This window comes from Lucilia sericata, unplaced genomic scaffold (genome assembly GCF_015586225.1).
Source record: "Lucilia sericata isolate MDLA Ls3-8-SP2 unplaced genomic scaffold, ASM1558622v1 Contig000242F_arrow, whole genome shotgun sequence".
Classification (NCBI taxonomy): domain Eukaryota; kingdom Metazoa; phylum Arthropoda; class Insecta; order Diptera; family Calliphoridae; genus Lucilia; species Lucilia sericata.
The window spans coordinates 314,489-332,501 of NW_023994269.1; the positions used below are offsets into that span (position 1 = coordinate 314,489).

The window sequence follows — 18,013 nt, forward strand, 5'->3', positions numbered from 1 at the left end:
GGTACTGTTGTAATAAAAAATAATTAAAAATAGAAAAAGTGTTTAAATTAATATTTATAAATGTAGAGCAAAAAAGTTTTATAAGAAAAAGTTAAATTTTGTTACTAAATCACGATATTGAATAGTAAATTTATTGATGAAAGAATTTGTTAAAAATGTGCTGCCGGCAGCGCAATCGTAAAGGAAAATTGTGTATCTATTGTTTTAAAAGTTTGACAAATTTTCTTGTTGGTATTTTTACGTTGTTGACGCGAAAAGTTTGATTCAACGCATTTCGCAGGGGGAGGGCTGTGAAAAGAAAAAAGTAAATAAAAAGAGAGCATGTTTTATTATTATAAACGGTAAACATATGAATGTATGTCATGAAGTTAAAAGCTCCAACTATGGCCTGTTTTTATATAAAATAAAGAAGAAGTTGTTAGAAATGAATGTGATGCGTTTTGTTAAAGTTTTACAGTAATAAAAAAAGCTTTTAGAAAAAGCATAAGCTCTCTATGGGCTTTTTAAAATAAAAGTAAAAAATGCGTAAAAAGCGTTAAGAGTTTCCTAGTTTTTCCTCAACTTAATTGTTTATGTTAAATGAAAATTATCTCATTATGAATCCAGTACTTGTTACAAAAAGGTAAATTTTATTATTTATGTATATAATATAATTAAAATCATAGACAATATTTTCTATGAAAAAAATATCCTCAAATAGTTTTTTTATTTATTTTTAATAAAAATTGTTTTTAAGAAAATTTTCTATAGAGAATTTTTATAAAAAGTATCCTTTTAGAACAATTTCTATAGAAAGGTTCTTCTAACAACAGTTCTCTATAAAAAGTTTCTTTTGGAAAAGAATAAAAAATCTACTTTTAAGTTAGAAATCTGATATGTATTTAGTAAAAAATTTGATTAATAAGCAAATTCCGATTTACAATAAAAAATCACCAGATTTCTATTGAAAAGTCACATTTATAGTATAAATCGAACTTTAAGAAAAATCTAAATTTTAGTAAAAAACAAGATTTTTTAGTATAAAAAATAATATACCCAGTGTGCTTTGCTACCCTAAAATCAATGTATGTATATATGTACATATGTATTTAAAAACACTTTACGATTCTGAAGATTCTAACTATAATATTTTTCCAGATATACATTTTGGGGATGCCACACAGAGGGAAAAAAATAACATCCGTTGTCAAGTATATACATATATACATACATACAACAGATTGTTGTCGTAATCTAAACTTTATGCACATCCGTTGTCTAAAAGTTAACAAACGTGGTAAGCTCAAAATGCGTTGTAAATAGTGAGCTTACCACGTGGATAATGGATGTACATAAAGTTTAGATTGCGACAAGGAATTGTTGCAATGTTGACAAAGTTGCGTGGTCTACATTACATGTATGTATATACTTGACAATGGATGTTATTGAAAAATTTGGTGTCAATTTGGTACCAGGTACTGTGCACGCAAATTATTGCAAGTTCCCCAATTCTCAAAACGTTAATTTTTTAGATTTTAATGTAACCTATGAAAAATTTGAATAATAAAATATATAAAGTTTCCCAGATGTATGGGAGATGCCAAGGTCCAATTGAAAGTCCGTCCATTTTTCTTTAAATGTCAAAGTTTTCGTGTAAAATTTTCTAGATCTAATAGTTTCTCAAATATATGATTTTTTAATTCATATGGGAGGTTCCAATTTGCTAGTCCGCCAATTTATTACTGAAATTTTCACATTGATTTCAAAGGATTTTTGCTCTAATAGTTCCTCAGACATACGATTTTTTCTACTTATTTCATATGGGAGGTTACAATTTTTCCTACATTTGTTTATGTGTCTTCTGAGGAATTTTAAATTTGTTTTAAAAATGCTAAAATTTTTAGACGATTTTATAAAATATTTTGTTTGAGAAACCTCAAGCAAATTTAATTATCGTTAAAGTTTTGATTATATGCGTAATTTTACCACTTTAGAGACAATTTTTTCCAATCCACAATTTCTACTGAAAATACATATAATGTACATATACATATATTTAAAAATCAAACTCTTTATTTACAACTATAATATGTTCTTAATATCACACAAGTTAAAATACATTTCATTTGCATACAAATCCGCTCGCTAAAAGTGAATATGAATGGTATCCGCTTCAGTCTTTTCGAATTATATTTTCAATACTAAATGCCGTGGGATTTTTATTGTTGCCAGTAGTACTTATATCAGGACTACACGATTTTTCCACTTTTATTACATTTGCCCTTTTAGTAGTCGAACAAGTGGGCGTAAAGGCACTTGGGGACTGCGTTAGCATACGATCAGTGGAACAGCTGCTATTTGAAAGAGTGTCAACGGAAAAATCCAAATACTCTATGTCTGCATAAGAGGTGGATGAACCATTTAACGATGGTGGGGCACCAGGTGTAGGAACATTTTGATTATATAGTAAAGAAGCATTATTGGATTCTTCGTTAGATTGGGATGTTGGTGATGATGAGGCTGTAGGGTTTGTTGCAGAAGATGCTAAAGAAGAATTTCCGAATAGTATATTAAAGGGTGCAATGGAAGCTAAATATTGTCGATGCATTTCCGTAATGCGATCACTGTAGTTAAGGCACAAATTGTTTGAGTTTATATTGAACATGGCATCAATATTAGAGGGTATTTCTGCCATTGATTGATCATTTAATGCTGCTTGTTGTTCAGATACCTAGTTGTGAACAAAGAAAACGTGTTATAAAATGTATTTGCATTAAAATTTGTTCAGTATAGTTACCTTTAAAGACTCTCCCAATAAAGTGCCCGTTTTTAAGCATTGTCTTTGTCGTCTCGTTCTCCGGCGTCTATAGTTTCCTTGTTCAAACATATCATTTGCCGACGCATCCAACATCCAGTAGCTGCCTTTGCCCGCAGTATCATTGTCTTCAATAGTATTTTTATCACGTGGTACTTTCACGAAACAATCATTTAACGAGAGGTTATGTCGTATGGAATTTTGCCAACCTTGTTTATTTTCACGATAATAGGGAAACCTGTAAAAATTTTAATTGAAGAAATTATAATTACTGTTATTATTATATCAAATTACTTTTTGTTATAAATAATCACATATGATAAGGTTGTGCTTTTTTGCATTTCCATCCAAATCCATATACATACATATAAAAGGTTTATTAAGTATTTTTCACTAATAACCTTATTAATCGTTTATGGTAAAGATTTTGTAAGAAAAAATTCAAAATAACGGATCCAAATGGCTGTCAACGATTTCAAACATTTTCTTAAATGAATTTTTAATGGACACGTTTTGTAGATCTAGAGCCACTGATAACAGCTGTTACCATGATAAAAATACAGTGCACTTGCGGTGACGTGAACACCGTATAACGTGAACACCGCACTACTCTGTAACGTGAACAAATCCAGAAAGCTCTATAACGTGAACAATTTTTTTCACAGTATATGTTTTCTAAGCATGTAGACAACAGTGAAATACATTCATTAAATTCGAATTTTAAATTTTTGGGAATCCCCTTATATAAATGAGTGTATATCCCCTAAATTATTTTGTTTGTATGGGTTGATGATACCACTGAAATCCATGAAATTGTGCAAAACGAAGAAAGTGATGACCAGGGAAACCGAAATATGCAAATGCATGTTTTTTGTGGTGCGTCATATGGATAAGATATTTACACGTTTCAGACCAATTTAAGAATTTTGGTATCGATTTGTTAGAGCATATTTTTGCGTATTTTACCTATAACAGCATATATATGCATGATTTGACTTTTGTAGCATATTTTAGGCATATTTTTGAGTTTTTAGAGCATATTTTACTCTTTTAGTGCATATTTTGAAGTTTTTCGCTTTTTTTCATTTGTGTACATTTTTAATTTTCCTTACAAAACTTTATTTAAAAAATATCAAAATTAATTTTTTATATTTTTTTTTAAATTTTTAGCCTATTTTACAATTTTGAAAAAAATTATTTTCGTTTGTAGAACTTGAAAGCTGCAATAAATACATTAATCTCATGAAAACCAATGTTAGTTTTTTACTCAATAAAGCATTAAATTGTAAATCGAACATAAAACCGATTACTTTGGATTTCATGACACCAATCCATTTTTAAAAAACTAGTATTGATAACACTGTAAGTAACACTGTGTCAAAACGACACAGAAAAACCCCGAGACACCTAAACTTAATTTTGGGTCGTAGAATCTAGTGGCTTACTCCGTTTTGAAAATTTAGGTCAAAATGGGGAGACATTGCGTTTTTAAATTTTGAAAAAAGTTTTCACGCATAGACATACGAACTAATTATAAAAAACTAAATATATATGAAGAATTAATTCAAATGGACTCTAGTTTCATGTATTTATATATTTTTCTATGAATGTTTTTTTTTTAATTTAAATAATTAAAAAACACCTCAGAAACAGTGTAAACTTTAGAATCCAATATCTCCCGATTTTGACTCAACTTTTCAAAACGGAGTATGTCACTATGACGACCGAAAATTAAGTTTACGTGTTTCGGCGTTTTTCTGTGTCTTTTTGAAAGTTGAAATTTTAATTACAGTGTAATTATTGGATTTTATGACAACACAGATTAAAATGTCAGTTTAGAAGCTATGAATACAATTGGAAGAAATGTGTCAAACTTTGTCGTTTGAAATATGTTTTTTGGGGACCAAATGTCTTTATTGGTTATCTGAACGTAAAACTGAGTTCTATTAAACTAGTTCTTCAAACTATGAGATGAATCAATTATAAAAAAATCTTGTAGGATGAAATATGACATTAAATATTTATTATTTCATTACAATTTCAGCCTTTTTGAGCTTTTCAATGTTAAAATATACTTTAAAATAATTATTTTTGAGCATATTTTTTAATTTTTAAGAGCATATTTTGAGTTTTTACGGCATATTTAAAGCGCTTAAAACACTTTTTTTAGAGCATGTTTTCGGTTTCCCTGGTGATGACGATGATTGCATTATCGATGATCCTGTTAAAAAAGTTGCCGCAAGTGAGGCAATTTAAATCTTTAACAAGGCAATTCAATGGGCAGGAGATGCAACGGTGGATCAAAGTGACATGAGTGTACTTAGACGCTTAAGGGAGAAAGCAGTATTTCAGCTATTAGAGAAGAAGAAGCAGCAGAAAAAGATAATGGATTTCTTTAATGCATAAATGTAATGAGTTATTTTATTAGCTATGTAATTTTAAGCTCTCATCAAAAATTTTTTTGAAGTTTGCTGGTATTTTCTGAAATATGTTTTTTGTAAACATAAAAAAGTCGTTGCCACATACGTTAAAGGGGAAACAATTTTAAGGCTTTTGTATTTTTTATGTGTAATTTATAGATATTAAATTAGTGTATAAGATTTTCTCGTTCCGTTTGTAACACATGGAATAGTTCATCTAAAACCCACAAAAGTATAAATTGACAATTTCGTGTCAAGTGACCCAACTTTTAAAATCGATGTCTTCCGATTTGGATGAAATTTGCACCAAGGTTAGTACTATTGAATAGTAGGTCAGACACACATTCTCAGCTCTATCGGTCAAGAACTGCCGGTCTTAGAGGTTATTGTTTTTAATTATACAAAATTGTTCATAAAAAGATTTTCTGAGAAATGCTTTATGTAGGGGATACGGTCAAATTTGAACCGATTCTAAAAATATATGTTGGTGGAATTTATTTTTGCATAAAAGTTATTTATTGCAAATTTAATTATGATACTAGTGTTTATAAGTTAATTATGGACTTCAAGCCATTTTCTGAAGGGTGTGTGTGGGAACTAGGGTCAAATATGGTCCGATAAATAAGTTTGCTATAATCTTTAGTGATACTGATGATTTTAAAATTAATCCGGCCGCATTTGACTCCCCATAGTCATACCCTTCATACATACCCTTCAGAAAATGACTTGAAGTCCATAATTAACTTATAAACACTAGTATCACAATTAAATTTGCAATAAATAACTTTTATGCAAAAATAAATTCCACCAATAATATAACTTTTATGCAAACATAAATAAATTCTACCACCAAATATTTTTAGGATCGGTTCATATTTGACCGAAAATTTTTGTATTTTATTATATTTAAAATTGAGATTTCGAAAGCTCTTCCCTCTTTTTAAAGTATCTCACTAATGAGTGGGATACTCTGATAGGCAATTTTGTTCTGACTATCTGCACGCATGGCCCTCACGTGCAAAACCTTCCGCGGCAAATCGATTTTCTGTTCATTAACAAACAAATTTATATGAATTTTGTAATAGTATACATAATCTACATGTTTGGGTGCTAAATTTTGAAGAGGGATAAACCGCAGTCCCTATTCTTGCATTTTCTCCGTGGAAAGGGTCAAACAATGACACATTTCCAGTTTTGCAATAAAAAATTTAAATTTTTTTTATGCTCGAGAAAAATTATAACCTTTTTAAAGTTCTTTTTTATACAATACAATTTTTGTACAATGATCCTATCGATAACTAACTTGTTAAGAAAAAAGTGCCAATAAAATAATTGATGCATAATTTTGTTTAGTTTAAAGGCAAATCTTACAGACACTTTGAAATTTACTTTATAAAAACATTTTCAACTTACTTCTCCATTATGAATTTATATATTCCACTTAATGTTAAGCGCTGGTTTGGTGCACTGCTTATTGCCATGGCAATTAAAGCAATATACGAAAATGGTGGTTTCTCTGGACGATGAGAATTTTGTAGAAAAGACCATGGATACGACCACATATTATTGTGCATTGTCATTAGTGGATGAATATTTGGTATATTGGCATAGAAATATGGGCTGGGAGATGCCGACGGAGAATGATCGGTTAATATGGCGGGTAAAGGTGAACTGCCGATTGAAGTTTCAATAAAGTCGGAACGTGGTAACATGTTACTGCCCGAAGGTAGTTGCCCCAAATTTAAATAGTATGGAGAGGGTAACATGGTGATTATATTTAGCTTTTATTTGCTTCCAAATTTTGTTATTTTAACTAGATCATATAACTTGCACTTTTACACTATTCACTTCAAGGTAGTAATATTGCTTTAATATTACAACGCTATTATTTAATTTGATTTTTTATGGTATTATTGTTTTTGTTTTTATTTTTTAATATTTTCCTAGATATTCTCTTTATATTTTTTCAAAGTGAAGAATTTTTTAAAACAATTAAATTTTTTATATTTATCCGTTTTTTTTTGAATTCGTTAATTTTTCCGATATTGGTTCCTTGCTCGACAACGGCCAAATGAACAAACATCAATCTACAAGAATCAATTGTTTCATTTAGTCAAATTCTTGTGATGATTTTTAAATTTGTTCTCCCACAATATTGTTCTCCGAGGAACAAACAAAGATGATCTATTTTACAATGTAAACAAAAATCACACGTACTACATGTCAGTGGATAGAAATCGATGGTTTGTTGTTACGCTTTCTGAACCATTAGTATGAAAACAACACACTCATATTGTTGTTGTAGTGATTGTTGCGCGGTTGTGGGATGATCTTTGAATTTTGAATATAGAATGATCACTTAAGAGAGGAGAAAAAAGTCGTAAAAATTTTCAAATTTCCTCCCATTCATTCAGTCATTCTCATACAGTTCTCGTATGCTAAAAGGCAGAAAGAAGTAAACATTCGATCACATGTTGACTTATTAGTTTTTTGTTTTTGTATTTTATAATGAAAACAATAACAAAAAACACTTAAAAGGCACGAGTAAGAGGGCGAGTGCTCGGTCTGTTTATATCCCTTTTTCTGTGTATTTATCGACAAAAACAAAAAATAAAATAAAAATTACCATAAAAAGGGTTCTGGCAAAATGATCGTAAAAAAGTCGTAAAATTTTTGTTTTTATTATTTCTTATTGTTTACAATCAAAACTTTCACTTTTTCTCTCTGTTTGTTTTGCATCTTTAACTTATTCCTAATGTCATCTCAATACATCGATTCCTCTCGGTATATTCTGTGTTGTAAATAATTTAGTTCTTTTCTGTTTAATTTCTATTAACAACATTAATCATTGTTGCAATTGCATGCGGTCAGATCGATAAAATCTCAATAAAAATTACTGAATGTGGAAGCCCTGCTAGTGAAGGGTGCCATGTCATAATGTGCTACTTGTGCTTCATTGTTATTATTACGAGGGTCGTTACCAAACGAATATAGGAAATATTGAAAAAATTTCATCATATGTTTGATGTTAATTTTAAATTGCATAATATTTAACAGAGTTTGATTTTAAAATACTTTTGCTGGTGTATAAATTAAAATACGAACATCAATATCGGATGTGGCTTACATAAGTATCTCTATATATGTACATACATACATATGTATCTATGAAAGTTGAAATTCCTTGAAATTTTTTATGAATGCAATAATGATTCCTTCCACCTTATATTTTCCTTGCACTTTCTTTACAACCCTCGCAGATAAGTTTTTATTTGTTAGTTTTTTGCTTTATTTCGGAAGCTTTGATATTTGTTAAATTGTTCGTTGGTGGTAGACCTCGTATGTGTAAATATTTTGAAATTATAAAATAGTGTCTATAAACAAATAAAAGAATAATTGGTTTTTATCTGAATATCAGTGATAGTTTTGTATCCCTCAGTTTTTATACCCTACACTACTATAGTGGGGAGGGTATTATGCGCTTATGCATAATATTGGTCCTATTCTCACTTGAGTCGATTAGGCTATGTCCGTCTGTATGTCCGTCTGTATGTAGCTTGCATGCTACAGGTCGCAATTTTGAAGATAATTTCATAAAATTAGAAAAATAATCTTTTCTTGACACAATTATGAAAAATGGTCGAAATAGGTTCATTATTTCACCTAGCCCCCATAAAACCGTACCCCCTGAATAGGGCTTTGGAGCTTATGATTATGTTAAATGTTCTAGAATCGCTACGAAAATCGTCAAAACTTAGTTTAATACAGTTTTCGTAATGTTAAAATATTTTTAAAACATAATTTTAAACTACTCATTTATGTGGTCGGCCATGCCCGATTATACATTCTTATTTGTTCTTATTGGTGTTGTTGATGTTATTCTTGTTTCGGATGCGTTTGTTTGTGTTCTTGTGGTGTTTATGATTTAAATCCACATCAAAGTAAAATAAGTTTGTTTAATTTTCGTTTTATTATATTGAAACACCGGTAGTTTTCCTCAAACTTCATTGGAATAATAACTTAATATTAATTTGAAGTTATTAGTTTTCTTTAATTGAATTCCTTCGTATATTATTAATTTCTATACATTTTATGTTAATGTCGCAAAACAATTTGGGTGATATACATATATTACCTCAAAAGCCATGTCTATCTTACGCGGACAAAAGAATAATACATAAATGCAATGAATTTTGTAATTAATAGTATGTATGTATATGTGTGCATGAATATTTGGATGGAGTACAACAAATTCGGCTCTTGTAACCAAAACTTGTTCCTCTGTTTAAACAGAATACAAATATTTACCCATTTTTACACTTTCCAATTGATTTCTGTGCCCGTTGTCCATTTGGACTAACATTTTACACCAGTTATTTTTGGACACTAATGAACAAAATAAGAATCATACAAAGAAAATCAATTTTTTTGGATGCCTCTAATGTAGTACTAAATATGAGAAAAATTAAAACCATTTTTTTTTAAAAGATTCTCAGTTAATTACCAACGATTGAAAATCTTGATCTCAGTACAATATGTTCAATCTTATAGAATTGGGTGCCAAAAGTTCTGCAAAACAAATTAAAATTTTTGTTAGCGTATTTCTGGTCCGCAATACGACTTTTATTGTATTATAAGGGGCATATAAATTTTAAAAAATTCTGAAATGGACTAAAAAAAATTATATTGTGGACCAAAAATACTTTACAAAAATTTTAAAATTATTTTTCCCGTAATCAGCTCAAAATTACGAAATTTTTAAGACCCATTTCGAAAAAATCTAAAATATTTTATTTTTCAAAAATTACACTGAAGTCAAGATTTTCAATCGCTGGTAGGGAACCATTCCAAAAAAATATTTTTTATTTTTCTGTGTTTGGTACATAAATATGCATCGATTGAGTGGTATTCCTACATGAAATTCTTAAAAAGCCTGTTCTTCGGGACACTAATGTACAGTCAAACTCGCTTAAACGAACTCGGCTATAAGGAATTCTCAGTTATTACGAACTATTTCTCAAGTCCCTACATTTTGATAACTATTTACATACAAAAAACATCTTATAATGAACTTGATTATAACGAATCCTCCGACAAAACGAACTACTTTTTCAGTCCCTCAAGTACAGTTTAATACAATTTTGCTTATTTTATAACGAATTTTAAAATTTATATGTTGAAACCATTCTACTATTACTATTTCGCTTTAAAAAATTAAATTTGCTTAGAAATATAAACAAATAAAATCAAATAAAGATAAATGTATAATTCATATAATTTTAATTGCGGAATATACCACTTTATTTTTTGATCTTCAAAAACTTTACCCGTCTTATTAAAAAACTTCGCTTATAACGAACAAATTTGACTGATCCCCCGGAATTCGTTATAAATGGATTTGACTGTATATACCACAGTTAATAATCCAAACGATTTTAAAATGAATAATTTTCTAAAATTTTATTTGAAAAATATTATGCTTAGTTTTTGTATAAATGTTTAAAAATATTTGCACATTATTAGCTAATGATTATTTAATACATTTATTATTAAATAAACTAATAAACAAATTAGTATTTAAATAATATACATCTGTACGTCTGTATGTATTTAGTATTGGAACAACTACACAAGTATACATCCATCCATAATTTTTTTGGATGATGCCCAGAAAAGCCAACCACTGAGTTCGAAATCCAATTTTAAATAAATAAAGAAAATATTTTAATGAATATTTGAAATTTTCCCAAACACACAAAGAGAAACAAACAACAAATTAAAAATTTTAACAATTTCTTTTTTGTTTCGCCAAATTTCGTAAAGAAAATATAAATAAATTTCAAAAAGCTTAACGCTTTCAAAACATCGAAGCCAACACACAAAGAGATCAGAGTCATAGAGTACAACGAATGGTGGCAGGGAAAGGTGGGCGTAATTAACGGCCAGCTGGATGAATGGATGGCTGGCTGACTGACTGGCCCATTGGTAAGATCAAACAAATGGTAAAAATACAATAGTAAAACAAACAAAAACAATACTCTGGAAATAATAAATATACAATATTCAATAATGATTTTATTTTTTTTTACTGTTGTTTGTTACTTTTGTATTTTTCTTTTGGTTAAATTCACTTGGAATTTGTTCTTAAATAAATAAATTTCATTGTAATATAAATATTTTGAAAAATTATCGTAATGTTTAAGATCATAAAAATAAAATGGATATTTTACGATCCTTATTTATATGATGATCAGTTAAATACTTGAAAATAATTAAATTTACATGCATATGTACATGTATATGCATATGCATGTATGTAAATATATTTACTAGATGAGCGCAGAGATTGTGATAAACGGATGAGTGAGTGAGTAGAGAAAATATAAAATACACATGTATGGATCTGTACAAACAGAAATTTAAAAGTGGGTGTTTATTTTGAAAACCAACCAATCACGGCATGAATATTTGAATTTTCTTCGATCACTATTTATTTATGTACACACTTTTGTTAAAATTTTCTTTAGATTTTCATTGTTTGCTTGTTTTTTGTATGTTTCCTAATAAATAGTCTTTGATATTTTTTGTTTATAATTTGAGTTTTTATAGTTTTTAATATTCGATATTCTTTGATTTGTCATCACCTGCCATTATTGAATTTTAAATTTTGTGAATATTTCCACAAAACAATTTTTCCATAGATGTTTATTTTTATAACATTTCGTGGATCTGAATAAACGTAGCACATACAATACAATACATATGTAGATACAAAGAGCATGCAATGTGAACACATTCTGTCACTTGTCTTTTTCTATCCAATGCTTTTAAATTGTCTGATATTTTTCGTCATGAAATGGGAGGAGTTGTTCTTTTTTAATTAGGAAAAATACTATATAATTTGATTTAGACCATTATTGTTTTGTTAATTTGTAATAATATTTCATTGGTTAGATTGTAGGAGAATAAACATTTTTTTCAACAATATTATCAAAACATGCAATGTTTTGTAAAACATATTTTTACGCAAATACTTCACTTAACTGTAAATTGTATTTAAATGAGTAACACTCATACTTCTTACCTATTGTAGATTGCTATTTTGCGATAATAACTGCGATATTTTATAACTACGTACATATCGCTTTTGCACCTGTAAAAAGTCATATGTGAAACTTATTCATTTACATTTATTCAAAAAAAAAAAAAAAAAAAAAAAAAAAAAAAACAAGTAAGAGTGTTATATTCGGCTATTCCGAATCTTATATACCCACCATCAAATCATGTGGTGTATATGTATGTATTTCAAGTGAATATAATATATGAATGAATCCTCTCATTTATTCTAAATTTTAATATCGTGTATAAATGCATCAGGGTAAAAGGTAGTATATTATCATAATAAATTTTTTAATGACTTATTGAGTATAATTATTTACGGTAAAAGGAGTTATATATAGTTATATTTTGGTCAAATACAAAATTTTACAAATATTTTGGTTTCAATAAAATATTGAATTGCATTGCTATCAATGGTTTTTTTAACAAGTTATCTGTGGTAAATTCATTATCTGAGGAGAGCACTATATGGGTTGCTGGGTCAATTATAAACCGATCTTCATAAAATTTGACAAAAATAGTTCATGTCGAATTTCATCGCTATGCATGAATTTTTAAACTAGTTGCTGAATGAGAGTAGGGTCAATTATGGACCGATCCTTCTTAAACTTTACATAGATATGTTATTTCCTATAAAACTTGTTTATGTCGAATTACATATGTTACTTTACTGGCAGTTTAAAGTAAGTTATTTTCTGTAGGTATCCTAATAATGGGGGTAGGGTCTATTAGTCTCTATAAAACATGTAATTGTTGAATTTTGTTGCTATAATGGAATTTGGTAGCAAGTTATGAGCGTTAAAGTCGTTTTCTGAAGGAGGTTAATTATTGTGTTTTCATGTGTCATGTCAGAGTGAAAGCGAAGCTTGATGCGAGAAAACACAAGCAAAAGTTTGTAGGGCAAAGCTTCGCATCGCTTGTAGTGCCCACTCTGACATCAGCCTTAGAATCGAATAAGGACCCAGAATATATAAACGTGTTACAATTGGAACGACAAAATCAAAGTCATAATATATATGTGCTAAAAGTATGCTCTAAAAACTGTAAATATGCCTAAATAACTTTATCATTCATTCACATATGTATATCATTAAAAAAAATCGACCATTTAGTCGACATGAATTTAACATTTTTAATTACAAATGAAAAAAAAAAAAAAAACTTTATCAGCAATAAATGAAGGACAAGAGAGGTCTACCACTCGTACACTAAAGTTTGCGTGTGGGACAAATATTAAATTAATATTAAAACACTCATTAATACTTACCACCTTTTTCGTTTTTTTCTTTCGTTGATAATCAAAAAATTAAAAAAATAAATAAATTGTTGCTCAAGTCGATATAAATGACACTCTATATTTTTAAGTTATCTGATTGGACTTAGATATCGCTGCTGTTAGACCTAGATGCTGAAGAACATCAAGGACTAACTAGGACCCATTCAAACCGAATCTATTTTTGACATCTAAAATGTTATTTTTCAAACAAAATATTCATATTTATTAAGAAGTGTTTGGGTCCTGAGAATTATATTAATTTTATTTTTAATAAATACGTACATATGTTTATTTATAAAAGTTAAAGATTGAATGGCCCCTTTTTATCTGGCCTTATCTGGCCTACGGTAGTGTAGGGTAAATCTGAAACATATTAAATTATTTCATTTATTCAAAGGACTTGTGTATTTGCATTTTAATTTGTAGTTGTGCTTCAAAATATGTATCTAATGTCAATCTTTTCATTCCTATCATTTGTAGTAGTGGCAATTTAACTACAGGTTGGTCATTTTTCGTGTTTCTATGTTTATGAGTGTGTCTATAAAAGTCACTAACGCCCACTGATTGTCGATGTTCTATTAATTGAAACATATTTTTTCTAATTTCGTTTTGTTTTTTTGCCATTGTATACGTTAAAAGCATGACATTTTTCATAAATATAAATTTATGATTATTTTTCGTTTATTTTTTGTTTTATTTCAGATAGAGACATTTATTAAAATAAGTATGTATGTATTTGTTATAAATTCCTTTTTGTGCTTAATATTAAAAAGGGTTAATTTTAGAAAACGTCAAAAGGGTTTGGCATAACTGACTGGTTGTTGCGTTTTCTCCATTTCCGTTTTGGGTGAGAATTTCTATAAAAGAAAAAGTATTTGTTAGGCTTTTTATATTCTTGTCATTGTAGTTGTTTTCAATATTAATGAGTTGATATTAATAACATTAATTTATATTACAACTTTATCTAGGGCCTTACGTATTTGAAAATTGTTTTATAAAGTAGTTAATTAAATGTTAATTAATTAATAGATTTTTTGAAAAAATATATTTTTTTTATTAAAATACTTAATAAAATGCAACGTAGTATTATGTTATATGCGTTAGCTATCATTATTTCAATAAATAAGGGAGGGAAATAACTGTTGTGTTTCATACTATATTCATTTGTTCAAATTTATTTGGTTGAACCGATTTTCTTTGCTATATTCTATACCCACCTTAAAGTATACCAATCGGCTCAGAATAATTTTCCGAGTATATAAAGCCTTGACCGTCCGTCTGACTTGTAATTAAACTACATGTCACAATTTAGAAAATAATTTGTTGAAATTTGGTACTTTTTTAAGTTAGTAAAGCACACTGGGTATAGCTAGTACCTATCTCAATAAAATGATGCTGCAAAATTTCATAATGATCGGCATTCTGCAAAGCCCACCTCTGTTAATTCCTTTATAAAAACTTGTATTTCGATGAAACTCGGTATAATGAAATATTATCTGAACAAAAATCCCTTTACCAATTTTTTAGGATCGTTTCTGTCTAACTTTTTTATTATTAGTATTCGAGTTTTACTTATTGCATAGCACTATATAACAAGGATTTCTCAAATCTTTGGACTAGAAATTTTTCTGCTTAAATGATCTTGTTATGAAAATTGTATTAAAATTTTTATTACTTGTTAGAAAGCTAAAAATGTTTGGATCATATTTCTACTATTAACATCATATTAAGACTTCAGTCTAGACAGACAAAATATGTAATTTTTAAAGCATATATCCGCCAATTATTATGGAATTTGATCTAAAAAGTCATAAAAGAAAACAAGTCAATATTTTATGACTTTTTTTTACATATTTAACTGCATCAGTATCATCAAAGTTAAATAAATATTCATATTTCCATAATTTTTATGTATATAAGTGCATATGGATTTGTATATTTTTAATTTTTTGGTATTATCTTTTTTATTTGAACATACATACATATGTCATAAATCTGTATCTGTATCATCTTTACTACATACGATTATATTGTAGTTTATTAGTGTATGAGTACTTAGTATCTTTTGTTGTATTTGCTCTGATATCTGTCGCATAAACAAATAAAAACTAAGCACTTTCTAACTAAAAACCAAGAGAAATATTTATTTGTTTTTCCTAAGAAGAATAAGAAAAAGAAGATGATGATGACGATGTTAATGTTGATGGAAAAACAGCAATTGGAATCACAAAACTATATGTTTGTACTACTTGGATGCCATCGAACGAACAATGACAGCAGCAAAAAGATTTGTGTAATAAAAAAAAACAGAAAAAGTACGTATTTAAAAGTCATAAAATAGGGCTTGTTGTGGTGGTACTTATTGCATCGATTTTAAACAATTTTTACGACTTTTTATGGTTGTTTGTGCCACAATAAGTACGTTGGAATTTATGTACTTCTCACATACATACATACATTCATGTGTACATTCGCTAAAAGATATCGCACACTCAGATACTCAAATATGTACATATATTAGATCAGCGGTAGGTTGGTGTACTTACACATCCAAAAGATACTGAGCATTTAAATGCATTTTGAACGAATTGTTTCGGCAGCCAGCCGTATCAATTGAATTATTTCTGAACAATTGAAAAAGCAACAATGAAGTTCAAAATCAACTTAAAAAGTCGTAAATATTTTTGTATATGTATTTGTGTTTGGATTTATTGATGTATAAGTATGTGTGTACATTTAAATACAAATATGTGCAGTAAATATACAATATATGTATGTATTTTTATATTTGGTTTGGAACCACAACATTATTTTAATATTTACTGCTACAATCATACACTCTCATACACATCCACATAAAATTCTCACTTGTAATCGCTTGTAATTTAAATTGTACAGTGCAAACAATATGCATGTAAACAAAATAATAATTTTGATATAGTATGTATAGATAATTTTGATTAAATTCGTATCTTCAAGCTTCCAAAAGATCCACCAAAGTCCAACATTTGTATTTAAAAAATGAAATTATTGGTCTCACTTTCAAACAATTTTGTATTCATTTGTTTCTGTACAAATACGTGCAACACTTCTAACAGACAACAAAGTCAGTCGTTGAATCTAGTTGCAATTCTTCTATGTTCTTTAGAACGAAGAAACTTAAAAAAAAATAATAATAGGAAAGGATTTTGAAATTGTAATCATTTACAGTACAAGCAAAATACTTATTACATGTGTGTGTCTATTTGACTAACGCATACATAAACATACGATGATATTTATACAAGTAAATCTATGAAAATAATTTCAAATTTTACGACTTTTTTATAACTTTTGTTGCTGTTGGTATTGTTATTTTCTAGAGCATCATAAAACAATGGGTTGTCCTTTCATTCCTTACCACAACAACAATCTCGAAATTTTTATAGTATAAGAATATGTTGGTTGATGTTGTTATATAATGGAATATCAGTCACTCGTAGTCATCGAAAGCAATTTGAATTGTTTTCTTGTGTATAAAATAAAAATAAACATATTTATTCATATATAAACAGCAACTATTAAATTGCATCAAATTCTTCACTTTCTTTATTTTTTAACTCCAGTATACATACATATACATATGTATGTACTAATATAGATACATGTAGTTAGGAGGGGTATTATACGTTTGAACAGAGATTTGTAACTCCTCTCTTGAGAAATTTCAAACGAGCATTTACTGAGTTTTCCTTGAATGTATTTGTTTAAGCCTAAAATCGGTTCCCATATCTTTAATAAGTGGCATTTAGGTATATATTGCTTGATTTTGTTTATAAAACACTGAAGTGTTCATTGTATACTAGTAACGTTGTTTTAATCGAATCATGAAAATATTAACCAAAAATATTATATCTTCATGAAAAATCTTTAAATTGAATACCAGAAACAAATTTAGGGCAAAATTGTTTAATACTTCTATCCGATTGTGGTAAATATTTCAATAAAAAATTTTAAATTAATAAAATTAGCTTTCACTTTTACCAAACTTTGAATAGCAAGAAACATAAGGACAATTTAATTGGTGTTCGGGAAAAGCTGGGTTTTTTAGTCAACCAATGGATTTAAAAAAAATTCTCGTGGTGACACTGTATGGGATATTGGGGTATTCTAGTTCTATCTTGTTATACTTGGGTATAACAAGATAGAACTGTGGTGTGAAAAATAAATCACATTTTATACTTTTAACTGTTGTAGGGTATCATAAGTTTGGTAACGAACTACTATACATACTTTCTTACTTGTTATATTATTGTTTTTATACCTTACACCACTATATGCGTTTGTGCTGATGTTTAAAAATATTGGTCCTATACCCACCTTAAAGTATCACTATCTGAGTCGATTTATAGTTACATATGTCCG

The 18,013-nt window shown here is 28.4% G+C and overlaps 1 protein-coding gene across 1 annotated transcript; it reads right to left on the minus strand.

Moving 5' to 3' along the window:
• Positions 1 to 2,030: 2,030 nt before the first annotated feature.
• On the minus strand, positions 2,031 to 6,980 carry LOC119602587 (fork head domain-containing protein FD2). Its single transcript, XM_037954177.1, has 3 exons — positions 6,628 to 6,980; positions 2,777 to 3,032; positions 2,031 to 2,710 (listed from the first exon to the last, which is right to left on the minus strand). Exons 1-3 carry the CDS (start codon positions 6,978 to 6,980, stop codon positions 2,153 to 2,155), a joined length of 1,167 nt encoding a protein of 388 aa, XP_037810105.1. The 3' UTR covers positions 2,031 to 2,152.
• Positions 6,981 to 18,013: the final 11,033 nt, after the last annotated feature.

Excerpts from the sequence above, each read along its gene's own strand:
- LOC119602587 (XM_037954177.1), bottom strand. The coding sequence starts at position 6,980 with ATGTTACCCTCTCCATACTATTTAAATTTGGGGCAACTACCTTCGGGC. Across the intron at positions 3,033-6,627 it reads TATAAATTCATAATGGAGAA|GTTTCCCTATTATCGTGAAA; the intron begins GTAAGTTGAAAA and ends AAATTTTTACAG. Across the intron at positions 2,711-2,776 it reads TATTGGGAGAGTCTTTAAAG|GTATCTGAACAACAAGCAGC; the intron begins GTAACTATACTG and ends GTTCACAACTAG.